This window comes from Pongo abelii, chromosome 10 (assembly GCF_028885655.2).
Source record: "Pongo abelii isolate AG06213 chromosome 10, NHGRI_mPonAbe1-v2.0_pri, whole genome shotgun sequence".
Classification (NCBI taxonomy): domain Eukaryota; kingdom Metazoa; phylum Chordata; class Mammalia; order Primates; family Hominidae; genus Pongo; species Pongo abelii.
Genome location: NC_071995.2, coordinates 51,063,660 through 51,091,049, shown reverse-complemented (window position 1 = coordinate 51,091,049; position 27,390 = coordinate 51,063,660). Strand labels below are relative to the sequence as shown.

At 51.4% G+C, this 27,390-nt stretch overlaps 1 protein-coding gene across 7 annotated transcripts; it reads right to left on the bottom strand.

The window, feature by feature from the left end:
- Nucleotides 1–1,355: 1,355 nt before the first annotated feature.
- ESPL1 (extra spindle pole bodies like 1, separase) lies at nucleotides 1,356–27,390 on the bottom strand. Of its 7 annotated transcripts, none has more exons than XM_024257506.2 (31): nucleotides 27,022–27,390; nucleotides 26,804–26,896; nucleotides 25,566–26,627; nucleotides 25,169–25,273; nucleotides 24,883–25,003; nucleotides 22,803–22,939; nucleotides 20,681–20,874; nucleotides 18,871–19,110; nucleotides 18,503–18,647; nucleotides 18,120–18,258; nucleotides 17,768–17,907; nucleotides 15,873–16,007; nucleotides 13,373–13,492; nucleotides 12,564–12,735; nucleotides 11,744–11,872; nucleotides 11,463–11,619; nucleotides 10,834–10,943; nucleotides 8,191–9,179; nucleotides 6,768–7,137; nucleotides 6,410–6,571; nucleotides 5,806–6,019; nucleotides 5,516–5,706; nucleotides 4,898–5,025; nucleotides 4,641–4,763; nucleotides 3,996–4,151; nucleotides 3,127–3,297; nucleotides 2,899–3,003; nucleotides 2,594–2,709; nucleotides 2,330–2,413; nucleotides 2,017–2,181; nucleotides 1,356–1,721 (listed from the first exon to the last, which is right to left on the bottom strand). In XM_024257506.2, the coding sequence occupies exons 2-31, from the start codon at nucleotides 26,882–26,884 to the stop codon at nucleotides 1,520–1,522; spliced, it is 6,363 nt and encodes a 2,120-aa protein (XP_024113274.1). In that variant the 5' UTR covers nucleotides 26,885–26,896; nucleotides 27,022–27,390; the 3' UTR covers nucleotides 1,356–1,519. The 7 variants fall into 7 exon arrangements, with proteins under 7 accessions (XP_024113274.1, XP_024113272.1, XP_024113273.1 ...); XM_024257504.2 differs by having other exon boundaries at nucleotides 27,245–27,390; XM_024257505.2 differs by having other exon boundaries at nucleotides 27,249–27,390.

Below are 27,390 nucleotides of genomic sequence, written 5' to 3'. Positions count from 1 at the left end.
AAGCTTGTCGAAGGCACGAACCAACTATGTTCTCATCACTGAACCAATTCTTCCCCTCTCGCTATAACCATCTTCACCCAGCCGGAAGTACGCTGACACGTAGTAGGATCTGAAAAAGGGTTTATAACCCGTTGCCAGTGAGGTGGCGGGAGAACGGCAAGGAAGCGCCATTGTCAACCAAGTAGAGCACAAACTAATCAATAAAATGTTTTGGCCGGCATGGTGGCTCACGCCTGCAATCCCAGCACTTTGGGAGGCCGAGAAGGGCAGATTGCTTGAGCCCAGGAGTTTGAGACCTGCCTGGGCAACACGGCGACACCCCGTCTCTACAAAAAATACAAAAATTAGCCGGGCTGGTGGCACACGCCTGTAGTCCCAGCTACATGGGAGGCTGAGGTGGGAGGATCGCTTGAGCTGGAGAGTTGGAGGCTGCAGTAGGCTGTGATTGTGCACACTAGCAACAGAGCTAGACTCTGTCTCTTAAAAAAAAAGGTTTCACCATGTGCTATATGTGAGGGATATGTGAGAGTGTAAGATATTTGCTTCCCTTGAGCTTAACAATTAATTGGAGAGAAAAACCACACTAGAACTCCACAGATCCACAGACTCTACTGCTAGTTACACATTGGTAAGTGTAACAGGTGTATATGGGCAGACAGCAGTAGCCTTTAACATCTACTTAGGAGGCAGGCAGGGCAACTGAGGCATTAGAACTAGTGCCATGGCTGGGCGCGGTGGCTCACGCCTGTAATCCCAACACTTTGGGAGGCTGAGGAGGGTGGATCACGAGGTCAGGAGTTCGAGACCAGCCTGGCCAATGTGGTGAAACCCTGTCTGTACTAAAAATGCAAAAATTAGTGGGACGTGATGGCATGTGCCTGTAGTTCCAGCTACTCAGGAGGCTGAGGCAGGAGAATTGCTTGAACCCAGCAGGCAGAGGTTGCAGTGAGCCGAGATTGCGCCACTGCACTCCAGCCTGGGCAACAGAGCAAGACTCTGTCTCAAAACAAAAACAAAAACAAAAAACAAAACACTAGTGGCACTCCAAAGATACCTGAGGCAGGAAGACAGGATGGACGGATAGTACCTGGCCAAAACACTCTCAAAGGGTCTATCACTATCCTTCGTTGGGCCTGTCTCTACTTAGCATTTTGATGCCCCTTTCTACTCCAGATTTGTCTGCTGAGGCCCAGCCAGGCCCAGCACGCTTTGTCCTGTGTCTTTGCCTTTCTTCCTTAGGCACTCAAACTTGATCTCCTGTAACCTGTTCCTGTCAGCTTACAGTACCACATAGCAGGAAGGGGGCAGTCATGCCGTGTCTTTAAATGTTCTCAGATAAACTACGCAAAACAGGGTTTAAATGATGTATCTTTATTATATTGAGGTTGAATCAAAAGGAAATGTTTCATATAAAACACTGGGGAAAATTACTTTAAAAGAGTTATCCTAAGGATTAAATCTAACCTTGGAGGTAGAACAGTTATGAGGCTTCTAGCATCAATAAGACAGCTCCATGGGGTTACCGCAGAGAGACAGGCAAGCCATAGGCTATAGGTGCAGCCCCAATAAGATACTTGAGTCGGGGAGCTTGGCGGGCCTGGTTTACATAGTAGAGAAGGGGGGCCCCTGGGCCCGCTCCAAGCCAGCCCTGCAGCAGAGCTTCCGTGTAGCGGTCAATGTCACGGTCAGTCACATCCCAGAGATTACCCAGAAACAAGGGGCTGGGAAAAGAAAAGGAAGAAATACAAAGTAAGAGCTCTAAAACAGAATACACAGGAAAACACCATTGGTGGTGGGGGTGGGTGAGTGGAGAGGATTGAACCAATGAGAAACTCCTTTGGCCCTTGGTTACAAGAGAACAGAAGGGAGCTAAGGGTTAATGGTCCAGGCATGCCAGGGAACTAGGATAGGAGGAAAATGGGGCACAAGAGAGGCAAGATTCAGACCTGGGAAAGAACCTGGGGTGAGGGCAGGAGTCTTAATGCCCTAGGATGGGTTTTGCCCTTGGAGACTCACCAACCAGCCATGATGTACTTGAGCACAATGCCAGCCCCCTCCAGGTTTCCATGCACAGCCAGGGCCGCACTGCTACAGCCAAACAGCAGGGCCACTGCCCGACAGCTCAGCCGCAGGACAGCCTGCCCGTCAAGGAAGCGGGCACCAGCCCCATGCCCTGCATAGCTAAGGCAGAAGGAGGTAAGATGAGTCTTGAGCTAGCAGTACCTGGCCTCTGCCTGTGTCTCCAGAGGCTCTCAAGTCCCAAAGCAACCCATGGTGATACCATCCTCAGGACTGCCCCTCTCCCCACATCCCTGCCTTAAGCACTCACATATACAAATCATGCTTTGTCAGGGCTTCTTGCACCTGTTCAGGTCTTGGCACCTCCCCAACCACTCCTCTCCAGCCAGCTTCACTGCAGGGAAAAGGCGGGTGTGAGAATAGGGAAATGCATGGCAGGGGTGAGGTGGCAAAGACGGCAGAGGGATCATTAGATAGAAGGTGGGCTGCAACAGCTGTTTCTGGAGAAAAGGCTTGTTGCCCCTGTATGTTGTCTACCCTTCCCCACTCCTCTTCTTGTCTTCGCACCCCTGACCTGCTGAAATTGGCTCGAAATTGCTCCTCTGTGCTTGACAGGTTATTGTGAGGGTTCAGGACATAGAAGGTACTTCGCGGATTCACCCCTTGACTCAGCACTGGCGAGGCCCCATACTGAGGAGGAGACACTGGCGATTAGGATGCTTGTCTCACCAAGAGGCCCAAGCTCTAACAATCTCAGCCCCTTTCCATGTCTGAGCCATTCCTAGGACCCTCTCCTATCTTCTCAGGTTTCTCTGCCCTTCTTTGTTGAGGTTTTCGCCAATCGCCAGTCATCCCCAGACACCACTCCCTGAACCCCACCTCTTTGATGATGGAGTAGCTGAGTAGGAAGCGGAAGGAGGGCAGCCGGGTGACAGGCAGTGCCTGGAGGCTGGGCATGCTTTCCCACGGCAGCTTCTGCAAGTCCTGGGCAAAAAGCACTAAGAGGTTACTGTCCCCAGCCAGGTATATGCAGAAGTCAGAAGGGGCATGGGGATGAGTTGGTATTCACTCCCCACTTGACACTGCCCCTCTGCCCCAGCTCCTTACCTTGTCTAGGACCAAGACAAGGTGGCTATTGCCTGGTACTGTCAGGCCCTGTAGCCGTCCTACTGCCTCATTCAGGAGCTCCTGGGCTCGCTTTGGCTGGGTTGGGCACAGCCCGTAGGCCAGGGCCTGAATGTCCTGAGGGGTGAGGGCACCGGCACCACTGAGCATGATCTGCAGGGAAACAGTGGTGGTGAGCACCATCTTCATTCATGATGGCTGCTGGGAAAGGATTAAGTCCAGTTTCTTCCCTTTCCCTGCTTTCTCTTTTTTTGACAGAGTCTTGCTCTGTTGCCCAGGCTGGAGTGCAATGGCGCAATCTCGGCTCACTGCAACCTCCACCTCCCGGGTTCAAGCGATTCTCCTGCCTCAGCCTCCTGAGTAGCTGGGACTACAGGCATGTGCCACCAAGCCCAGCTAATTTTTGTATTTTTAGTAGAGATGGGGTTTCACCCTGTTGGCCAGGATGGTCTCCACCTCTTGACCTTGTGATCCACCTGCCTCGGCCTCCCAAAGTGCTGGGATTACAGGCGTAAGCCATGGCGCCTATCCTTTTTTTTTTTTTTTTTTTTGAGATGGAGTCTTGCTCTGTCACTCAGGCTGGAGTGCGGTGATCTCAGCTCACTGCAACCTTCGCCTCCCAGGTTCAAGCAATTCTCCTGCTACAGCCTCCCGCGTAGCTGGAATTACAGGTGCCTGCCACCACGCCCAGCTAATTTTTGTATTTTCATAGAGACAGGGTTTCACCATGTTGGCCAGGCTGGTCTCGAGCTCCTGAGCTCAAGCAATCTACCTGCCTCGGCCTCCCAAAGTGCTGGGATTACAGGGGCAAGCCACTGGGCCTGGCCCCCTTCCCTGCTTTCCTCACTCACTTTCAGCAGAGTGGGGTCAGGATATTTCCAGCCACATTCCTGTAGCAGCTCCTGTAGGCGGGAGGCCTCCTGGGCAGGGCCGGGCTCCTCACTGGACGGCAGCAGCAGCCCCTTCCAGCAGCCCAGCACAGACTTCTCTAGGGAAGCGATGAGAACCTGAATGCAGAGGGCAGACCCTTCAGTCAGAGAGGAAACCGAGCTTCTTTCTCACAGGCACTGACATTTTGGAGATGAGAAAATGCGTTTTCCAATGTGCATGTCTGTCTTACGTATCTTTCTGTTAGTCATAGAAGGCAAGAATCTAGAAACTTTTTTCATTTTCTGAGACTGGGAGAGTATAGACTATTATCTATCCCTCTGTTGTGACAAATATGAACAGGTGGCAATGAAAGCTAAAACTGGGAAGCTGATAGTTGGGTTTAAGTCCTTTTTTTTCTGCGTATCTTTAAATATCCATTCCCATATATTCTTCAAGTTCTGGGCTCTGAAGTTCTCCCCAGGTGACATATTTTTAAATTTAGGTCTACACTTCCAGAAAGGATTTGAAGTGGCTTTAGCACTGACCCAGGCCCTCTGGTAGAGAAGACACTGGGACCCCCCGGGTCATTCCTAGGGCAGGCCTGACCCCACCCCAGGAGCACACACCTCCATCCTGTGGTCCAGTGCCAGCCGCCCCGTCCACCATTCTCGCTTGTCAGTACAGCTGCTGTTCTCTTTCTGTGCCTTCTGGATGGCATCGAATTCATTCAGGACTGAACGCAGAGGAAGCTTTGGGAGATGGAGCTGTGAGAGCTCTGCTTGTCCACGTGATCACCATCTCTCCCTCCCTCAACAAAGAATGTGAGCAGCTTGATCCGAAGCCCAATCCAGCCCAACTGTGCTCCATGGCCCAGGAATCCTACCTTGTTCTGGCCAGTGGGAATCTGCACACTGACTGGGGGACTGTCCTTTTCCAGCCGGGTCAGCAGGAGGGTGTTGCCCACGGTTCCGGGCTGGAGGGTGGCCAGGGCCAACACACACACAGTCACCCCTGACACACAGGATACAGCCAGAATCATTCAGCTGTTAAAGGAATTCCCTTCCCTGTCTTGGGCACTCAATCCCTATTCATCACTCAAGACAACATCAAGAAACCTTCCCTGGTCACTAGAGGTCAAGGTGCTCTCCCTTGCTCTAATAGCTCCCTGTGCACAGAGACCATGACTTGTACTTTGTGTCCCTCACAACAACTAACAAAGTGAGGCACTCAAATCATGTGAATATGTTTCATGTTAGCACAGAAGACCCCAGTCATCTGAACTCACCTCTGAGGAAAGACACTGAATTTGCTGGTAATTCAAAGTTGAGGTTTAAAAAAAACAACAAACCTTCCTGATTTAAGATGCTAACAGGTGAAAAGGTATGACATAAGAGTCATAAATCTACGTAAACTAACCAATGCCTAAAACTCCTTCACCCAGCTCCTAAGTAAGAAGATGCAGAAGAGGACAGAGGAGCCGGCCAGAAGCCTGCCCGCGTACCACTGGGGATCAGAGCCAGGCGCTCCTGGAAACTCTCCTTTTCAGGCTGGGGGAAGTGGCCAGATCCCAAAGCCCTGAAGGAAAAGAGGCGCTGGATGCGGGCCAGGGGGACATCTCTAGGCGTCTCCTGAAGGCTCAGCCTCTGCAGCTGGTCTGCTATTTCAAGTGATCCTCGGTGCTTCTGGGTCTTGCTGCAAGCAACACAGGGAGGGTGAGGTCTCATTCCTTCAAAGTCTGGACCTTCTCTCTAGTCTGCCCCAGCAGGAGTCTTGGGGATGGTTGGCACCCACCTGAGCTGTCTGTGGAGGTGGGTGAGCAGCTGGTGGCGACACGTGATGGAGACAGACTCGGTGACAAGGAAAGCAGTGGCATAAGGATCCCGGTGGCCCAGGCACAAGGCCAGGAAGCGGCAGAGGTGGGCATAGAGCCCACTAGGAGGACAGTGACTAATGCCCCGGAAAGCAACACTCAGGGAGTCACAGATGGAGTCCAGGGTAGAAAGACCTAGAGGAATGTCAGGACACTTGGTACAGCTGAATTCCTTATTTCATAGTTGATAGGAACTTTCCAAGAAGGAAGAGTCCCTGTCTCATCTCCCACATGGCAAACAGCAACTACCATTTATGAAGGGCAATGTGCCAAGTGGGGTGCCATGCAACTAACAGGCATCAACTTATTCCACCATGGCCCCTAAACCCCATTTTTACAGAAGGAATAGAAGCTTGGAGAGGTTAAGTGACCTGCACACAGCTCATAGACAGAGTGCTGGGGTTCAAACACAAGTTCAGAGGCTACTGGATCCAGATCAGAATCCAGCCTGGAAAGACAGAGGGGTCAAAAGCCCTAGAGACTCAGCCCTCTCCAAGTGACCAACGTCAGGGGTCGCATATTCACCAGTGGCTACGGGGGCTGAGGGGAGCTGGAGCCGAGGACCAAGGTCCTTGTCACTGTCCTTGTCTGGGCATGGGCTGGGCAGTTCCTTCTTGCTGGAATCCAGCCTCAGCAGCTCCCATTCTCCAGAAGCTGCCTCAGGGCCCGGCGCTGGAGCCTTCCCACCTGGGGAGAGAGCAGGCCTTTTTCACAGTGCTCCCTCCCCCTGCCTTTCTCTTTGTTCTTCCTTCTGTAATCCACTCCCTTAGAGTCGGCAAAAGAACATTCTTCCTGTACTTCCTTGGCAGCACTTACTGCTTGTGCTTTGCCCCAGAACAAACCCCCAAAACATGCACCTTCCACCTCACCCTTGCTGTCCTACCTGAGGCTGAGTCTTCCCCATCAGAGCCCCTGAGGATCTCAAAGCTCATTTCTCTCCAGTTGTCAGTCAGTTCCTCCTCAGGGATGGTCCTCATGATCTCAGGGCCAGGCCTGGCCTGGTCATTGGCCCTCCGGGGACGCTGCTCCTCACAATGTCTTGATGCCACCTTCTTGGCCCTCCAGCTCCTGCCACTCAGGCCAGGGTTCCCAGGGGCACTACCTGGGGCAACCACGGCATCCGTCTTTAGGCTCATACCCTTCCTTGCTCGCCCCCGGCCCCGGGAAGCAGTGCCCCGTCTCTTAGCCTCCTCTGCCAGCCAGGCCTCAGCTGAGACAGGGTCTTCCAAGTCACTGTCATCACTGAAGTTCACCTGAGATGAAAGGGTGAAGGGCTAAGAGGTCTTCAGTGACAAGACACCTTGTGACAGCAGGTGGCGTAGTGGAGGCACCATCAGGCACCATCGCACAGGACCCTGGACGATTTCAGAACTAACTTCTCACATGACACCCAACACTCTAGATCAGGGGCAGCGACTCTTGGGTGTGGAAGGAGGGAGAAAATGAGGGAACAGAAGGTGGGATGAAAAGGTAAAAGGAACATTAGAGTTAAGGAAAATGTCTGTCTGAAACAAAGGGAGACTTGGAACTAGGTCTTGCTGTGAAAGATGTTGGCCTGGCGCAGTGGCTCACGTCTGTAATCCCAGCACTTTGGGAGGCTGAGGCAGGCGGATCACCTGAGGTCAGGAGTTCGAGACCAGCCTGGCCATCATGGTAAAACTCCGTCTTTACTAAAAATACATAAATAAGCTGGGTGTGGTGGCACCCGCCTGTAATCCCAGCTACTCAGGAGGCTGAGGCAAAATTGCTTGAACCCGGGAGGTGGAGGTTGCAGTGAGCCGAGATCACACCATTGCACTCCAGCCTGGGCGACAGAGTGAGACTCCGTCTCAAAAAAAAAAAAAGAGGCTGAGCACGGTGGCTCACGCCTGCAATCCCCAGTACTTTGGGAGGCCGAGGCGGGTGGATCACGAAGTCAGGAGATCAACACCATCCTGGCTAACACAGTGAAACCCCGTCTCTACTGAAAATACAAAAAATTGGCTGGGCGTGGTGGCAGGTGCTTGTAGTCCCAGCTACTCGGGAAGCTAAGGCAGGAGAATGGCGTGAACCCAAGAGGCGGAGCTTGCAGTGAGCTGAGATTGCGCCACTGCACTCCAGCCTGGGCGACAGAGCGAGACTCCGTCTCAAAAAAACAACAAAAAACAAAAAAGCAAGATATTGGGGTACTGCAGATAGCAGGAGATTAAAGTTCCACTAGGCCCTGCGGAGCTATTCCACAGGGACACCTGCTGTATAAAACACTCTCCTCCAGGACTAACCCCATCCAACACCATCACCACCACCTAGCAACAGTCCCACCTCACCTTGAGGCGCGTCTGGACTCTCTGTTGTACCCTGGGGGCCTGGGGAACTTCAGGCTTGCTCTTTGTAGGGCAGACTTCCTCAAACACCGTGAAGGGGACATGAGGGCCAGCTTGCCTGATTCGGCCTGGGGGTTTAGGTGTGCAGGGAAGTCCTCTACCTTCCAGACCTTTCTGAGAGGTATTATTGAGGCTCAGGGGAGCAGAGGCTACCTTTTGGCGCCCTCGTCCAGAACGTTTTTGGCCCTGAGTCTTAGAGGGCTCTGAGCCAGGGACACTTTTTATTAATGGTGGCCGCCAGCCCCAGGAGCTTGCAAAAAGTTGGGTAGTACAGCAGCTGAGGCCAGCTAGCTTTGTGAGGGCCCAAATCAAGAGCAGGCTGGCTCGCCAGGGCTCTAGGTGGGGTATCCGTGCTGCTACAAACTTCAGCCCTGACTCTAGAACCTTCTGCAGGCTCTTGTTTGATGGCTGGCTCAGGCCCTCCAGTGCCAACAGTGTGTATGCTTGAGCCAAGATCTCATCCAAGAGGCTTGGAACCAAGGAGGGGGGTGTTTTATGATTCAGGGAAGCTTGGAGAGCTTGGGTGAGGCGCTCGGCGGCTTCAGGACAGCCCTTCAGCACGACCTGCAGCAGATCCAGACCCTGGGCCTGGTGGCCCATGGCCAGCCTCACCCCTGCCGTGACCAATACCCAGCGCAGACAGACTGCTGTGAGGACAGGGCTGGCGCAGAGCGAGCAGTCACAGGTGGGTGAATGGGACAGGAAGTTGGGTATGGGCTGGGGCTTGGTTTTCAAGACTGGGGAGGAGTTTGTAGAAGGTGCTATGGGGCCAGGCTCCTTGGCCACAGTGGCCACCAGCTCTAGAGCAGGGCCTCTTAGGAAGAGCTCCTCCTCTGGGAGCTGTGGAGGACAGGGGACCTGGGCCTGCTGCTTCCCCTTCTGCAGGTGGACCTTCTTCACAGAGTCCAGGTGCTGAGTCACCCCACCAAACTCTGGGGAGAAGGCAGAACAAGAATTACAAAACGGGGAGAAATGGCATCAAGCACTTCCTGAGCGACCTTGGGGCCCAATTCTCTAATATACGTGTTTTATATACGTATGTGTATATATATGTGTATATAGATATGTATTACTGTATAACATATCAAATATTAGTATGGCTTATTATTTTTTAGGTAAAATCTTTTTTTTTTTTTGAGACTTTTTTTTTTTTTTTTTTTTTTGGGGGGACTACAGGCGCCCGCCACCACGCCCGGCTAATTTTTTGTATTTTTTAGTGGAGACGGGGTTTCACCATGTTAGCCAGAATGGTCTCGATCTCCTGACCTCGTGATCCGCCCGCCTTGGAGGTAAAATCTTTGTTTTCTTTCCAACCAATAGTGGATCAAATGCAGGCCACAAAGCCCCTACACCTGCAGCTCAGGGGCCACATGGCTGAGAAAAGCAGGCTGGCCCCAGCAGGCCCACACCTGAATCCTGCCTCCTACCCTGTGACCCTGGCCCCAAACATTGACTTCTCAACTTTCTCATTTAACAAATGAAAATAATCTGTGCTCCCACCCAGCTTTATGGGGTCTAGTGTGGGGCAAATGAAGTACTAGAAGTATATGTGATTGAGGAGACAAAATGTGCCATCAATGCAATGTTTTATTATTAGCTTCAGCCCTCCTGAGGATATGTTTGTGCTACTCAATACAGTAGCCACTAGCCATGTGACTACTGAGCACACGAAGTGTGGCTAGTGTGACTGAGGACCTGAATTCTGAATTCTAAATATTATCTTTCTTTCTTTCTTTCTTTTTTTTTTTTTGAGTCAGAGTCTCGCACTGTCACCCGGGCTGGAGTGCAATGGTGCGATCTCACTCACTGCAACCTCCGCCTCCCAGGTTCAAGCGATTCTCCTGCCTCAGCCTTCCAAGTAGCTGGGATTACAGGTGCCCGCCACCATGCCTGGCTAATTTTTGTATTATTAGTAGAGATGGGGTTTCACTACGTTGGCCAGGCTGGTCTCGAACTCCTGACCCCATGATCTGCCTGCCTCAGCCTCCCAAAGTGCTAGGATTACAGGCGTGAGCCACCGAGCCCGGCCCTAAATATTATCTAAATCAAATTTAAATAGCCAAAATGTATTAGGAAGCACTGAAAACTAGAACTAGGGTAAGTCTGGGACAGGCTCTCTGAAAGAGGGAGACCAATGGTTGGACTAAAGTCAAGGGAATGTTGCCCTGGGACCAGAAGTCAGTATCTGATTAAAAAGGGAACAAAGGCTGGGTGCGGTGGCTCACGCCTGTAATCCCAGCACTTTAGGAGGCCGAGGCGGGTGGATCACCTGAGGTCAGGAGTTTGAGACCAGCCTGGCCAACATGGTGAAACCTCGTCTCTACTACAAATAAAAAAAATTATCCGGGCGTGGTGGCACATGCCTGTAGTCCCAGCTACTTGGGAGGCTGAGGCAGGAGAATCACTTGAACCTAGGAGGCAGAGGTTGCAGTGTGCCAAGATCACGCCACTGCACTCCAGCCTGGGTAATAAAGCGAGACTCTGTCTCAAAAATAAAAAAAGGCAACGGAACCTTTACATAGAAAGATGTGCTGTAGTGTGTGTCATTTCAGCACCGCCTATGGTCATGGGGACATGGCTGCTCACCTGTGCAAGACTCAAGCAAGAACAGAACCTGCTGCAGGTCCGACTGACAGAGATCAATGTCATTGCGGGCCAGCTCCAGCTCGCCCTTCAGCACCAGGAACAGGGCACACCTTGTTGAGAGAGGAGAGGAGAACCAATCAGAGGAATCCTTTGTTTTCCTGGAGAGTCTTTCTCTTTGCCTCTTTCCCAGGCCGAGCTACCTCAGTCCTTCCCTGCCTCCAAAAGGCATTCACTCCCTTAAGCTGACTTAAAGGCTCCCTGGGGAAAACCCTCTACACTTCTTTCTAATCCCAACTCTCCTTGTGCCTTGGGACAGGATTTCCCAAACTGCATTCCTCAATAAAAGGATCCTGTGGGAAAACATTCTTAGGGAAACACTGTACACTAGATCTCCCTTTTGGAGATTTGCAAGGCATATCCGCATACTGAAGGACACGAGAGTCCTACAGGAAATAAAAACATCTAATCTTGATTAACTCAGCATTTCCCACTTATTTAGCTGTGGAATGCCTTTTTCCACGAATGCATCTAAACATAGCATGTAATCTGTGGAACAGTTTGGAATCCATGTTCAAGGGTGCATGGCACTTTGGTGCCATCATTGCCATACCCTCTGGCCCTGTACTCACTGGCGTGGTATCTGCAGCTTTGTTGTAAGTTTTAGGGCCTCCAAGCAAAAGGCCTTGGCTTCACTCACGCTACCCAGGCGGCCCAGGTGGCAGACCAGCTTCTCTGAGCAGCTCAGCACCTCTGAAAGAACCTGCCATTTTTGTACCAGATTTTCACCTGTAGCAAAAGAGACAAGACCAACATCACTCAGCCACAGTGTGGATCCTCTGGAGAAAAAACCACAGCCCTCTCATATAGCCTGTCCATTCCAACAGGGCCCTGCTGTCCTCCCCAGACTCACCATAGTCCAAAAACGATGTCTCCACAGCTGCCTTCTGAGTTGAGAGAATGTCACTGCCCATCAGCAGGAGGATGATGCTTCGGAGGAGCTTATGGGAGTCTATGAGAGCTATCTCAGGCGTCTGCCAGCCTGTGGTGGTGGGGGGTGAAAAAGGGAGAGGATGCAGCCAGAACTTCACCACCTTCAGCTACTAAGGCAGCAAAGCCTGCTTCCCATGCTTCCTTCTGTATTAAGGCAGGCAGAGCTAATCAATCTCATAACTCCTTCCCTCTGAGATCCCATGGGGTCTCAGAATCCTTTCAGCTGGCTGGGCGCAGTGGCCCAAGCCTGTAATCCCAGCATTTTGGGAGGCTGAGGCAGACGGATCACCAAAGGTCAGGAGTTTGAGACCAGCCTGGCCAACATGGTGAAACCCCATCTCTACTAATAATACAAAAATTAGCCAGGCATAGTGGCACATGCCAGTAATCCCAGCTACTCAGGAGGCTGAGGCAGGAGAGTCGCTTGAACCTGGGAGGCAGAGGTTGCAGTGAGCTGAGATTGCACCATTGCACTCCAGCCTGGGTGATGAGCGAAACTCCGTCTCAGAAAAAAAAAAAGAAAAAAAAAATTCTTTCAGGCTAGTATTCCAGGCAGTCACCAATTGTTTAGAGTCAGCAGGCAAACTGAAACCCATCTGCTATCCCAGGCCTACTCTGTGCAGGTTCTAGGTAGGCTGGGCCACATAGTTAGCTGGCAGAGGGGATGAGGTTTGAGAAGAGCTGACAGCAGACAAACCATACATGTCATCCAAGGGGGGTCATCCACCCTATTCTTTCACCTTGGGCACAGAGCTGCTCCCACAGGGAGTGTGAGAGGCTGTTTGACGGGAGGCTAAGGTAAGCTGCCACCAGCTGCAGGACCTGGACACGCAGCAAGTACCAAGCCTTGGAGGACTTCTGGAGGGCAGGATCCCGAAGCACAGACAGCAGCAGAGAGACACCCTCAGTCACCTGAAGGAGAGAAGGTGCCAGAGGAGGCAGTAAGTGCAGTCAGGCACTCCAGAGCTTGAGAGGCCCTGGAGATTACGTGGCCCCATCCCTGAAGGCCCTGGGTATTAGAAAGATTTTAGAATTTTCTGAATATTTGCCTGGCTTTGGAGATCTCCCTGGACCTAGGCAGAATGTTCCTGACCCTGAGAAGCAGTAACAGTTCCTAGCTTTGCCCTCACCAGTGACTTGTCCACCAATTTAGGAATGATAAAAACGTAGAGAAGAAACTAGAGCATGAGAGGGCAGAAGACGTGCCCAAGTCACACAACTAGTTTGGGAGAAAACTCAAGTCTTTGCGATCCCCTGGATTTCTAGTCCAGAGCTCCCATGCCTTCCCAGGATCACTGTTGTCCCAGCTTTTCGTCACAGGACAGGCTTTCCCCCTTGCCCCTGAAGAAGGAAAAGGACTGTATCTCTACCAGAGGAGGACTGGTGAGCAAATCGCTGGCGAGGGCAAGGCTAGGAAATATGCTGCCTCTCAGGGTCAGGAACATACTACCTAGCTCCAGGGAAATCTCAAAAGCCAGACAAATATCAAGAAAATCCTAAATTCTTTCTAATACCCAGGGCCTTCGGAGATTAAGAAAGTGAGAAACACCTTCTGGTGAGTCCAGTAGAGTTGACTTCGAAGCAGATCACAGGTCAGGGAAAGGAGCAGGTATGTGTCAGTGGTCTGATTGAGATGCTTCAGGCGCGATGCTGCCTCTTCCAGGTGTAACTAAGGAAGCAATCAGAGGGCACATGAGGAAAGGCAGCCAGGCTCTTCAAACGAAAGTGGAGTAAATAAGGGTGGCCACGTGGCTCACACCTGTAATCCCAGCACTTTGGGAGGCCAAGGTGGGCAGATCACCTGAGGTCAGGAGTTCAAGACCAGCCTGGCCAACATGGTGACACCCCCCCGTCTCTACTAAAAATACAAAAATTAGCCGGGCGTGGTGGCACGTGCCTGTAATCCCAGCTATTCGGGAGGCTGAGGCATGAGAATCACTTGAACCCGAGAGGCAGAGGTTGCAGTGAATGGAGATCGCGCCACTGCACTCCAGCCTGGGCAACAGAGTGAGACTCCGTCTCTAAATAAATAAAGTGGAGTAAAGCATTTACAAGCAAAATGTTCAACATGTCCAATAAATATTACATTATTTCAGATATTATAATCTGCATAGGAGTTATTGATTCACTCTCTAAAATGTCCATTTAACACTTGGTTAACCACTTTTTTTTTCAGGACGGAGTTTCGCTCTTGTTGCCCAGGCTGGAGTGCAATGGTGTGATCTTGGCTCACCGCAAGCTCTGCCTCCCGGGATCAAGTGATCTCCTGTCTCAGCCTCCCAGGTAGCTGGGATTACGGGCATGTGCCACCATACCTAGCTAATTTTGTATTTTTAGTAGAGACGGGGTTTCTCCATGTTGGTCAGGCTGGTCTCCAACTCCTGACCTCAGGTGATCTGCTCGCCTCAGCCTCCCAAAATGCTGGGATTACACGTGTGAGCCACTGCGCCCAGCCTGGTTAACCACTTTTAGATTAAAGCTATATACAGAGTAAGCAGTAGCTGGGCACGGTGGCTCATGCCTGTATTATCAGTACTTTGGGAGGCTGAGGTGGGAGATCACTTGAGCCCAGGAGTTCAAGACCAGCCTGGGCAACATAGTGAGACTCTGTCTCTACAAAACATTTAAAAATTAGCCAGGTGTGGTGGCATGTACCTGTAGTCCCAGTTACTCGGAAGGGTGATGTGGGAGGATCACTGGAGCGCAGAAGGTCAAGGCTGCCATGAGCCATGATCATGCTACTGCACTCTGGCCTGGGCAACACAGTGAGACCCTGTCTCAAAAAATGAATAAAATAAATTTAAAAAAATAAGCAGGCTGCTAGGCGCAGTGGCTCATGCCTGTAATCCCAGCACTTTGGGAGGCTGAGGCAGGTGGATCACAAGGTCAGGAGTTCGAGACCAGCCTGGCCAATATGGTGAAACCCCTGTCTCTACTAAAAAGACAATAAAAATTAGCTGGGCGTGGTGGCGCATGCTTGTAATCCCAGCTACTCGGGAAGCTGAGGCAGGAGAATTGCTTGAACCCGGGAGGCGGAGGTTGCGGTGAGCCGAGATTGAGCCACTGCACTCCAGCCTGGGTGACAGAGTGAGACTCCATCACACAAAAAAAAGAATTACTATATTTTGGCCAGATGCGGTGGCTCACGCCTGTAATCCCAGCACTTTGGGAGGCCAAGGTGGGCAGATCACCTGAGCTCAGGAGTTCGAGACCAGCCTGGCCAAAGTAGTGAAACTGCGTCTCTACTAAAAATACAAAAATTAGCCAGGCATGGTGGCAGGTGCTTGTAATCCCAGCTACTACTCGGGAGGCTGAGGCAGGAGAATCGCTTGAACTCAGGTGGAAGTTGCAGTGAGCCGAGATCGCGCCATTGCACTCCAGCCTGGGCAACAAGAGTGAAACTCCATCTCAAAAAAAAAAAAAAAAAAAGAAAAGAATTACTATATTTTGTAAATGGAAATGACACCACTAAAAACAGATGCTATAAACAGAATGATGTCTTCTGTTTCCAAAGTCAATATACTAGAGTGATGCAAAAATAGTAAGAGTGAGATATTTTGTGGCAAAGTTATCCAGGGGTAAACACTGCAGCCGTAAGTGCTGGCAAGTATTATTGGGGCAAAAGGGAACAGGGTTAAGCAGGAAAGAGATTAGATCACATCTGTGCCTACCAGTGGTCGTTAAGAAGACGAAGCAGAAAAGGGAGAAACTGGAGGCAAGGAGACCAACCAGGAGACACTGTGATAGCTTTACATGAGCAATGAAGCATCAACTAGGGCAACAGAACCAGTTAGGAAATACAAGACTGGCGGTAGGTTCCTGCAGCAGTCTGTAAACTTAAAGAACAACTGGTTTTGCAGGAAGGACAAAGATGACTCCCCTTCTTACGGCTGCCTCCAACTGCTCCACACTCCACAATTCTCCAGCCAGTTGTGGTGGTAAAAGGCCGAGAAGCTGCCCCTTTGATATCCTGTCTTCTCAGAGAAGAGGTGGGCCGCTAAAGCTACGGGCCCCCTGCAGTCCCCAGACTAGGCTGGTTGGGCACTCACCTGGGCATAGCTGGGACAGCCGAGGGTCAGGAGGAGCTGGGTGATGTGGCAGGAGGAGCCAGCTGCCTTCGAGTGGTCCTTCAGTCTCTCAGAGACAATCCGTAGCAGCAGGAGTACCTCCAGAGCCTGCATGGGCTGGTCAGCAGAAGCAGCCAAGTTTACTCCACCCCTGCTCAAGCCTCTATTTCTACCCTCTGCTCCCCAGCCCTTTGGGACCTTGGACTGTAGTTTGACCTCAGAGTCTGGGTGGAATGAGGTTACCCAGATGAAGCAATCATCACCCTGCCCCTACTGTTTTAAAGCCTAGATGCCATTCATCATCAATAGCCAGGATTTTCTGAGTTCTTACTATGTGCCAGGCACTGTGCCCAGGCTTACACGCATCAGTGCATTTAACCTTCATAACAAGTCTAATCCCAATTTTACAGTACAGGAAGCTAAGACTCACATGGGTTAAGTTGCTTGTCTAAGTTCACATAACAGGTATGTGGCAGAACCAAGTCTCAAATCTAGGGCTGAGGTAGCTTCCCCTGCTAGAAATATGGTCTAATAGCTCATAGTTAACAGCATGTATAAAGGCTTTTTTGTTTGTTTGTTTCCTAATGTGGAGTCTAGCGTAGAGCTTCAGGAATTTTGTGAAACTCCCTGAAATAAGAATGTACATGGCCTTATAGGCCAGGCACAGTGGCTCATGCCTGTAACCCCAGCACTTTGAGAGGCTGAGGCAGGCAGGTCACCTGAGATCAGGAGTTCGAGCCCAGCCTGGCCAACATAGTGAAACCCCATCTCTACCAATAATACAAAATTAGCAGGGTGTGGTGGTATGCGCCTGTAGTCTCAGCTACTCAGGAGGCTGAGTGAGCCAGGAGAATCGCTTGAACCCAGGAGGTGGAGGTTGCAGTGAGCTGAGATCACGCCACTGCACTCCAGTCTGGGTAACAGAGCAAGACTCTATCTCGGCAGGGGGGGCGGGGGGGAAAGCTGGGTGCGGTGGCTCATGCCTGTAATCCCAGCACTTTGGGAAGCTGAGGCAGGTGGACCACCTGAAGAGATCAAGACCAACCTGGCCAATATGGTGAAACCCTGTCTATACTAAAAATACAAAAAAGTAGCCAGGCGTGGTTGCGCGCCTGTATTCCCAGCTACTCAGGAGGCTGAGGCAGGAGAATCACTTGAACCCAGGTGGCGGAAGTTGCAGTGAGCCCAGATTGCGCCACTGCACTCCAGCCTGGGCGACAGAGTGAGACTCCATCTTGAAAAAAAAAAAAAAAGAAGGCACACATAAGAATGTAAGAATGTAAAATTGTGTCTAAAGGCATCTATGTATTTTTCTGATAGGTAACAAATCATCTAATAATTAAAGCTAACTTTTTTTTTTAATGAAATAGCGTGAAACAGCATCTTGCTCTGTGAGTGCAGTGGCGCGATCTTGGCTCAATGCAACCTCTACCTCCTGGCTCAAGGGATTCTCCTGCCTCAGCCACCTGAGTAGCTGGGATTACAGGCACACGCCACCGCACCGGGCTGTATTTTTTTTATTTCTTGTAGAGACGGGGTTTCGCCATGTTGCCCAGACTAAAGCTAACATTTGAGCAGACCATTTACACAATACCTCTTCCATGCACTGCCGCACTGAATAATAACGCCACGAGGCAGTAGCATGGCCCCTATTTTAGAGATAAGGAAACTTGGGCTTAGGTTAAGCAACTTGCCCAAGGCCATACACTAATGAATGAGGGAGCTTGGATTTAAAATAAGACTGGTGATACAGCCCTGCGCTTCCATCATTGGCTTTCATGGCTTCTCAGCAGGATCACAGGCCAAAGAAGGCAAGGGAGCTGTTTCTGGTTTAGTCCTTGTTTATATGGGTCCCCCTCAATGCCCCACCCCATTACCTTTGCCACCAGCTGGTAGAGGGCTGCTAGGATCTGCAGTGAGGCTGCTGTCTGCTGGAGACACCGTACAGCTGGGGCCTGCCCCTTTGTAAGCAGCTCCTTCCACAGGGCCAGGGCTTGGTCCAGGCATTTGGACTGAGCTGTTAAGCCAGAAGAAAATGACTGCTGTCTCAGCATGGGCCATCTGGAGAGAACTTGCCTTCCTCCATAACATCCTCTGCCCTTTACGCCAACCTCCCACTGCTTCCACAACCTCCTACCCTACAAGGTCAGGGTTTCCCTCACCAGGGGTCCCTGTTCCACTCTTAGGAAGCCATGGAGATGCCCATGCCACACTCCATTTACCCCTCACCAGCATCTGCAGCCAGGTTGAAGGCAATGTTACTGTATAGGAAACGATCTTCCTGGAGTTTATCTTCATAGTTCAGGTCATTGACTTCAAATTCCTCCAAGTTACCAGGGGCCTGGGCTCTCCGATCCCGCTCGATGCCCTGGATGGGAAGATCGAGGTATAAAACAGGGCACAGTGGTGTGGGCCTATCGTCCTGGCTACTCGGCAGGCTGAGGTGGGAGGATTGTTTGAGCCCAGGAGTTCAAGACCAGCCTGGGCAACAGAGAGACCCCATCTCTAAAAATAAAAACAAACAAAAAAAGGGCTGATACCAACTTGTTGGGGGCCCAGGGACAGTAATTCCTACACCCAGTTCTGCTGAGCCCCACAGCAGCCACACTCACTTCCTGCATTTTGGCTTCCAGAGTACAGATGTAAAGCCACAGCAAGGCCTGTGCTTTATCGTCCAGAAGCTGATCTCTGGCCTGGGCCTCAGGCCTCACAGACTCCAGAAGCTGCAGGGCTTCCCGGATAGCATCCAGAGCAGAGCTGCAGGGAGAAGATGTGCTTAAGCTGGGCCTACTATGAGTATCTGCCACGGTGCCCTGGGAAGGGCTAGCTGCAGAACAGCTGGCCTCGCCCTTTGCATGCGCTCCCATGGCCACAAGATGAAGGGAGCACTCAGGGATGTGAAGAGGGAAACTGGTTCTCAAGAGGGTGAGAGGACCTAGGGCAAGGAGCAAGAGTGGGCTCCGCAGCTACTACTCCTTACCAGTTGGTCTGCTGCGTAAAGTCGTGGTAGCAGAGCACCTGAGCCAGTTCTACCAGGTGGGTGGCTCGTGCCCAGGCCCCGGCTGGTGTCTCCCCAGGGCTCAGCTCCAGGAGGTCACAGATGATGTTGAAGCGTTCCTGTCCAGTGTCGGCCCGCACCGCCTTGTAAGCCTGCAGCTCTTCCCTCAGCAGGAGGGCCAGGGTCTCCGGGTCCCAGCCACTGAGGTTGTCTCGCAGAGTCCTGAGACAGGGCATGCTCAGCACCAGGGTGGAACCCAGGAGGCATAAAGCCTCTGCTCCCATGCTGAGGAGCCCCAACCTTGGCTTGCTCAGTAGGTTTCCAGTCATGGCTTTAAAAATTTAAATCAGATTGCATTGCTCCTTTGTTTAACAAATGGCAGTGGGCTCCCACTAGGAATCATCTCCAAAGCCCTGACCATGGCCTGTAAGGCCCTGTGTGACCTGGCTGCTTCCCACCTTGGCCACCTTCATTCCATATGGTTCCCCATCCTATACCCCTATCCTACTGCCCCCAGCATGCTGGCTTTCTCAACATGGCCCCAAGTTTGTTCCCACCTTGCAAACTTTGTATTTACTACTCTCTCTGCAAGGAATTCTCTTCCTTGAGATTTTTGTTTGTTTTTTTTAGACAGTCTCACTCTGTTGCCCAGGCTGGAGTGCAATAGCGTGATCACAGTTCACTACAGCCTTGATCTTCCAGGCTCATGTGATCCTCCCACTTCAGCCTCCTAACTAAGTGTAAATAGACTACAGGTTCATGCCACCACATTCGGCTAATATTTTTTAAGTAGAGACAAGGTCTCGCTTTGTTGCCCAGGCTCCCTGAGATCTTTACAGAGTAGATTCCTTCACATCCTCAGGTCTCATCTATCACTTCTTCAAAAAGGGCTTTCCTAAGTAACCCACCTCAAGTTGCTCCCTCTTTTAGCAAATCAGTTTAATTGTCTTCATAGGGCATACATGAAGCCTGGGCGCACTGGCTCATGCCTGTAATCCTAGCACTTTGGGAGGCCAAGGTGGAAGGATCACTTGAGCTCAGGAGTTCAAGACCAGCCTAGGCAACATAGTGAGACCTTGTCTCTATTAAAAAAAAAAAAAAAAACAGACACAAAATGTACTTTTTAAAAATATCTCCCCAAGTTGAATATAAGCTCCATGAAAGCAAGACCACTGTCACCACTATACCCCCCAAGTAGCACAGTGGCTAGCATACAGTAGGCACTCAATGAATAACTAATAAATGAAGGAATTAGTCTTTTTCAGACATAAAGATGAAAGGACATGACCATGAGTACCAAAAGCCACCCTATCCATGGCAGAAACATGGTTGACCCCCTCCCCAACTCACTTTTTGTTTGAGACGGAGTCTCCCTCTGTCGCCCAGGCTGGAGTGCAGTGGCACGATCTCAGCTCACTGCAACCTCCGCCTCTCGGGTTCACACCATTCTCCTGCTTCAGCCTCCCGAGTAGCTGGGACTACAGGCGCCCACCACCACGCCCAGCTAATTTTTGTATTTTTAGTAGAGATGGGGTTTCACCGTATTAGCCAGGATGGTCTCGATCTCCTGACCTCATGATCCGCCCGCCTCGGCCTCCCAAAGTGCTGGGATTACAGGTGTGAGCCACCGTGCCCGGCCAATGCCCAGCTAATTTTTGTATTTGTAGTAGAGACGGGGTTTCACCATGTTGGCCATGGTCTCAAACTCCTGACCTCAAGTAATCCACCCGCCTTGGCTTCCCAAAGTGCTGGGATTACAAGGATGAGCCACTGCGTCTGGCCCTCAACTCACTTTAGCTGTAGCTCCTTGTCTCCAGCCCTGGCCGCATCCATCTTGACCCGAACCCAGAAAGTGACTGGCTCAGCCATGTGTTCAGGGCTACAGGGTTGCAGGGCTGCCAGCCACAAAATCACCATCTTGCAGCCCTGGGCCTGTTTACCCAGTTTCTTCAAACTCTCTACTTGTAGCCGGAAGCACCTGTGCAACTGACCAGAGAAAGGGAACAGACCAAACTGGAGAGGAACCAGTGAGTGTGTATGGTGGAAGGGGATATGCATGCATAGGTACATATACCACATGAGGGGGCGGGGTTGGCAGGTGGGCCTCCTGAGCCACCCCCACCCAAGGCAGGAGACACCTAAGAATGAAATACTCTGAGTGCCTTCAACTCAGAGGCTGCAATCCACTCCACCCCTATGTTCATCATCCACACCCTTGAAAACCTGCTTCTCCTGTAATCCTTCTCAGCAAATGGCACTGCCTTCTCCTGAGTAAGAAATGTGGGGCCATCTCTGATGTTCCCTTCTCTCACTCTCCCTCCCGCCAGTCACCTACCAGGTTAATCCTTGGCTTCTTGCACCCATCCACTGCATTCCATCCCTCGTGCAGCTGCTTCAGTTCAGCCCACCCTTCCCTGCCTAGGATACTATAGCAGCCTGATTACCCAGTCTTTTCTCCTGCACTCCATTCATCACAGCAAAGTCAGGGAAATCCAAAATGCCTGTCTGCTGTCATGCCTCCACTTAAATCCTTTAGAGGCTTATCATCTCAGTTAAGATGAAACCCAAGCCCCTCTATGACCCATCTTGCTTGCCAATCCCGCCAACGCATCAGTTCACAGGTATTCTTGCTTAAGAACACTGGTTCTTGCCCAGTGCAGTGGCTTGCGCCGGTAATCCCAGCACTTTGGGAGGCTGAGGTGGGTGGATCATGAGGTCAGGAGTTCAAGACCAGCCCGGCCAAGATGACGAAACCCCGTCTCTACTAAAAATACAAAAATTAGCTGGGCATGGTGGTGCATGCCTATAATCCCAGCTACTCAGGAGGCTGAGGCAGAGAATTGCTTGAACCCAGGAGGCGGAGGTTGCAGTGAGCCGAGATCGTGCCACTGCACTCCAGCCTGGGTGACAAAGCAAGAGCAAGACTCCGTCTCAAAAAAAAAAAAAAGAACCCAGGTTCTCACTCTCCTTGCTCAAAGGACCATCTGGGGGATCTTTGAAAATATTCAGATGCGAGATGGAGTCTTGCTCTGTATCCCAGGCCGGAGTACAGTAGCACAATCTTGGCTCACTGCAAACTCCACCTCCTGGGTTCAGGCGATTCTTCTGCCTCAGCCTCCAAAGTAGCTGGGATTACAGGCACATGCCACCACGCCTGGCTAATGTTTGTATTTTCAGTAGAGATGGGGTTTCACCATGTTGGACAGGCTGGTCTCAAACTCCGGACCTCAGGTGATCCACCTGCCTCAGCCTCCCAAAGTGCTGGAATTATAGGCGTGAGCCATCACGCCCGGCAAACACTAGAGATTCTGATGCAATTAACTTGGGGCAGGCATTAGAATTTTCTTAAAGGTCACTCAGGTGATTCTAATGTGCAGCTTGGCTGGAAACCAGTAGCTTAGGACCAGGCTAAATATAAAAAGTGAGTCAGGCCGGGTGCGGTGGCTCACACCTGTAATCCCAGCACTTTGGGAGGCCGAGGCAGGCGGATCACCTGAGGTCCGGAGTTCGAGACCAGCCTGGCCAATCAACATGGTGAAACCCTGTCTCTACAAAAAATACAAAAATTAGCTGGGCGTGGTGGTGGGCACCTGTAATCCCAGCTACTTGGGAGGCTGAGGCAGGAGAATTGCTTGAACCCAGGAGGCAAAGGTTGCAGTGAGCCAAGATTGTGCCACTGCACTCCAGCCTGGGTGACAGAGCGAGACTCGTCTCAAAAAAAAAAAAAAAAAAAAAAAAAGAGTCAACAGTAAGTAACAGTACAGTGAGGTTTGGGAAACACTGTTCCAGATACTGGTGCCAACATGCTGCTATTAACCCCCCACTCCAAGACAGGGTGCTGGCTAGGCCCTTTCCTGCTCCCCCCACTCCCCAACCACATAAGCTCCTTTCCTGCACCTCTCATTCCCTTGTACCTTCTCAGGAGGCACCTCAGGATAAGTGCCTGGCTTCACCAAACCCAGGTGCTGACAGAGCGGCTCGGAGATGGCACAGGCCTCGGCATAGAGCTTGTGACTATAGAAGCTGTAGGCCAAATTACTGGTGTAAGAAGCTGCAGGGGAGAAAAGGCACAATTGACCATAGGAAAGGCTCCCACCACCCTCTCCTCCTGGAGAGGCAGCAGAGATCAGCTGGATCTGTGGTCAGTTCAGCAGCTTCCAGATCAGACAGGAACCCCTACTGCTAGGAATGAGGAAGGGGCAGCTCTCCCCTTCCTGCCCCAAATAGGCCCATGCCCTTCACACCACTCAGCCCATCTGCACTTGTTTTACAAACCAGACCCCTCCTGCCTCAGCACTGGCTGTTTCTTCTGCCAGGGATGTTCTTTTCCAGGAACCCACATGGCTGACTCCCTCACATCCTCCAGGCCTTTGCTCATGTCACTCTCTCAATGAGGTCTACCCTGACCACCTGATTTAAGGTGGTAACTTGCCCCCCATCATGCACCTTAGACTCCCAATTCCCTTTCTTATCCTGCTCTGCTTTTCCTTTCCCCATTTCTTATCACGTTCTAGTATGTTGATAATTCACTTATTTACTGAATCTGTTTATCTTTCCCCCCCAAACTAGAACATGGCTCCATGAGGGAAAGAATCTTTGTTTTGTTTACTGACACATCCAAGTACTCCAAATAGTGCGTTGCACACAGTGAGTACTCAACAAATTTTTTTTTTTTTTTTTTGAGACAGAGTCTTGCTCTGTCGCTCAGACTAGAGAGCAGTGGAGCGATCTTGGCTCACTGCAAGCTCCACCTCCTGGGTTCACGCCATTCTCCTGCCTCGGCCTCCTGAGTTGCTGGGAGTACAGGCGCCTGCCAGCACGCCCGGCTAATTTTTTGTATTTTTAGTAGGGACGGGGTTTCACTGTGTTAGCCAGGATGGTCTCGATCTCCTGACCTCGTGATCCACCCGCCTCGGCCTCCCAAAGTGCTGGGATTACAGGCGTGAGCCACTGCACCCGGCAACAAATATTTGCTGAATAAATGATAATAACTTATTTATGCAGCTTCTTGGCCATCAACGTAGATGACTGGGAGAAAATAAAGTCAGTCTTCAGTACTCTGTGGGAAGAATTCTCCTTTTTTTTGAGATGGAGTTTAGCTCTTGTTGCCCAGGCTGGAGTGCCCTCTTGCCCAGGCTGGAGTGCAATGGCGCAATCTTGGCTCATTGAAACCTCCACCTTGCAGGTTCAAGCAACTCTCCTGCCTCAGCCTACCAAGTAGCTGGGATTACAGGCATGCACCACCTTGCCTGGCTAATTTTGTATTTTTAGTAGAGACAGGGTTTCAGGGAGGCCAAGGCGGGCAGATTACTTGAGTCCAGGAGTTCAAGACCAGCCTGGACAATATGGCCAGACATCATCTCTACAAAAAATACAAAAATTAGCCAGGCATAGTGGTGCGCACCTGCAGTCCCAGCTACTTGGGAGGCTGAGGCAGGAGAGTTGCTTGAACCTGCAAGGTGAGCTCGGGAAGAGGGGGGCTGAGGTGGGAGGATCGCTTGAGCCCAGGAGGTTGAGACTGTGTTGAGCTGTGATTGTGCCAGTGCACTCCAGCCTAGGTGACAGAGCAAGACCTTGTCTCAAAAAAACAAAACAAAACAAAAAACAAAACAAAACCAGTTAAATATACAGAAAGGTCATTAGTAATGATTTCTGGATTCTGGTAAGTGAAGAAAAGGAAAAAAATAAAACATTAAAAAAATATAGAAATAAAAAAAATATTGAAAGGTCATAAGGTTGCAATATTAGGTACAACTGTTAATGCCAAGTTAGATTCCAGTCGAGGAAATAGTGTCTGCTGTTGTAAGTTAGCCTCATCACTTCTCTACTGGTGTTAAACACAGAGTAGCTGGTACTTATAAACATTTCTCTCACTGCCTCCTTGAACCATAAGGAACCCTCACAGTGGTCAGAACCATGTGGCAAGTACTATTCACCTGCCTAATGGGTGATGACCCTCCCACGAACTCTGTGCCTGGGACCCAGGGCACTAACCGGTCATCCCCATGTAGTCCGTCAGCTCTTGGCCCGACAGGCCCTCTAAGGCCTCCAGCATCCAGACAACGGTAGATTTACAACTCTCCACTAGTTGGGTCAGGTCAGCCAAATCAACTATCTGAAGGGACAAGAAGGGTTTGAGAGTGAGGAGTCATGCTGGGTCCAAGATGACCTCCACCGCACTCCACACCCAAAGCCAAGCAACCCCAAAGCTGTTTGAGGGCAGTGGAGCAACCCCAAACCCTATGAGCCTAGTCCAGGTTCCTTGATTCCCAGAAAGTACCTGACAGCCTTGGGCAAAGTCATAAACCACCACAGTGTAGAGGTGAAGTCCCTGAAAGTATATCTGAAGAAAAGACTGCTGTTGCTTGGAGGAGCCCCCATACACCTGAGGAAGGAAGCGGAACGTCGGTATGAGGAGGAGAGATAAAGAGGGCTCCAAGCTGAAGACTGACCCGGAGTCCTGGAGAGCTGACAGAGCCCAGGGAGCACGAGGAAGGACATCCAGAAGGGCCACTGCCCTCTCAGGATAGACTAGGCTGTTTGCTGGCTCGCTAGGCACAGTCCAGAGAGCAGCTTAACAAGGAGGGAGCCAGGACTTCCAGATCTTGCCAAATACCCTAGGCTGGTAGTGAGTCCACAGACCACGTCCCCACCCTACCTCCAGGTCCTTAACTCACACCATCATCCCGTAGCTGCTGCAGAAGAGAGCAGTACCCTCCAAGAAAAGCAAAGAGGCTCAGAATGGCATCAAGTCTGTAGCGCCTCTTGGTGCCTCGTTCCAGGCCTGAAAGGAAGAACTGGCAGCTCTCATACAATGCCCGAAGTGGGGGTGATGGTGCCTCCATACTCTTGCTCAGGACAGCTGATGCCTTGATCAGAAGCTTGGCCACTGCCTGAGGTCCTTCCTCCCCAACCTGCAGCAGCTTAACCCCCAGCTGACATAGCTGAAGGCTAGGGGCTAGATTGGTGTTCCTTAGGTAACTGTGAGCCTTCTCCACTGCGCTGATGGCTCTGTCATGGTGGCGGCTCCAGCAAAAGCGACGGCAGTGTTCCAAGGTGAGCTCCAAGAGGCAGAGGGCCCTCTGGGGAGAAAGAAGCCCAGAAGAGCTCCCTCTCTCACCCACCAAGGCTCTGATCACGTGCCTGGAGAGCAGGTCATCTAGGAAATCAGCATCTGCTTCATTTAGACCATGGCCACTGGCATCAAATAGCTGATGGGCAGCTACCACTCGACAGGCTGTTGGAGAAGCAAAGTGAGGAACCTCACAAGGGGTACTTTCATCCTCCAAGAGTACTAGGAAGCTCAAGGCCTTCAGCCGAGCTGCAAATGCAGCTCGCCGTTCCAACAGGGCTTCTGCCCCCTTCCAAAGCAGAGAAAAGCTGCCCCGAGCCACGGCCTCATAGTCCTGGGGAGCAGCCTCGCGAGAGCACTGCACCAAGCAGGCATGGAGGGGCTGAGCAAGGCGGATTGTGGCCTCTGGGCTTCCTTGTGCAGCAGCATTCCGCAGTAAGACGAAGAGAATTCGTTCCAGGTAGAGGGGAGGACGCTGTGGGGTAGACACCAAGTAGCCATCACAGGCCAGCTCTGCCAGCTCCAGCAGGCTCCCCAGATGCCTAGGGCAAGCTAGCTTAGCAGTCAGCTGCTGGTTGCAAGCCCTCAGGATGGCATCACAAGCTTGTCTCCTCTCAGCATCAGATCGGCTGCTGGGAAAACCAGCTGGAGGGTTGGACAGGAACTCCTAGGAGTAGAGAAAGATATGAACGGGGCTAGCAAAGGCAGGAAAGAGGTAGAGAAAGTAACTAGAAGTAAGGTTGCTCAGAGAGGGTCCCCTACTTATCCATCTCTTCAAAAGGCAAACACAAAACAGCTCAGTTTGGAAAGCCAGGTGTATCCCGAGCCAGGCAGCACCCCCACCTTCAAGTCGGGCAGCAACTCTTCAGCCTCCTTCCGGCTGCTTAGCAGAGTCCCAAAGTTGACTCTTTTGAAGCTCCTCATGACACCGGAGAGCTAGGGAAAAGGAGACCAATTAGAGAAGATCGTTAATGAAGCTAACTGGAGGAAGGGAAGAGGGCTGAAGGTCGTGGAAGGAGGCAAAGAATCACATCAGAAATTTCATCGGGGGGAAAACCCACGCCAGGACGCCGTGCTCCCGTTATAAACGGACGATTCCGCTCTTCCTTCCTCCGGACAGATCCCCGACCGCACTACCACACCACTCGCCGCGCTACCTCAGAGGCCTCGGCCCAGCCCTTCAGCGGCCCGGGGCCGTCCCAAGGCCTCCCGACACTCCCTCCAGGAGCCACCCACGCCTCTCTTCGCGTCCGCGCGAGGGATCCCCTTCACTTCGGCACGTACTCACGCTCACGAGTCCCTTCCGGCCTTACCGCCCCAGAGGTCACCCTCTTTCCTAGGTACAGGACTTAACCGCCTGACCAGTACTCCGCGAGGATCCAAAATGTAACCTTCGTTTTCCGCGCCAGCCCCTCCTTTCAAATATCCGC

Excerpts from the sequence above, each read along its gene's own strand:
- ESPL1 (XM_024257506.2), bottom strand. The coding sequence starts at position 26,884 with ATGAGGAGCTTCAAAAGAGTCAACTTTGGGACTCTGCTAAGCAGCCGG. Across the intron at positions 6,020-6,409 it reads CTCAGCCCCCGTAGCCACTG|GTCTTTCTACCCTGGACTCC; the intron begins GTGAATATGCGA and ends ACATTCCTCTAG. Across the intron at positions 5,026-5,515 it reads CCTGGCTCTGATCCCCAGTG|GGGTGACTGTGTGTGTGTTG; the intron begins GTACGCGGGCAG and ends CCTGTGTGTCAG.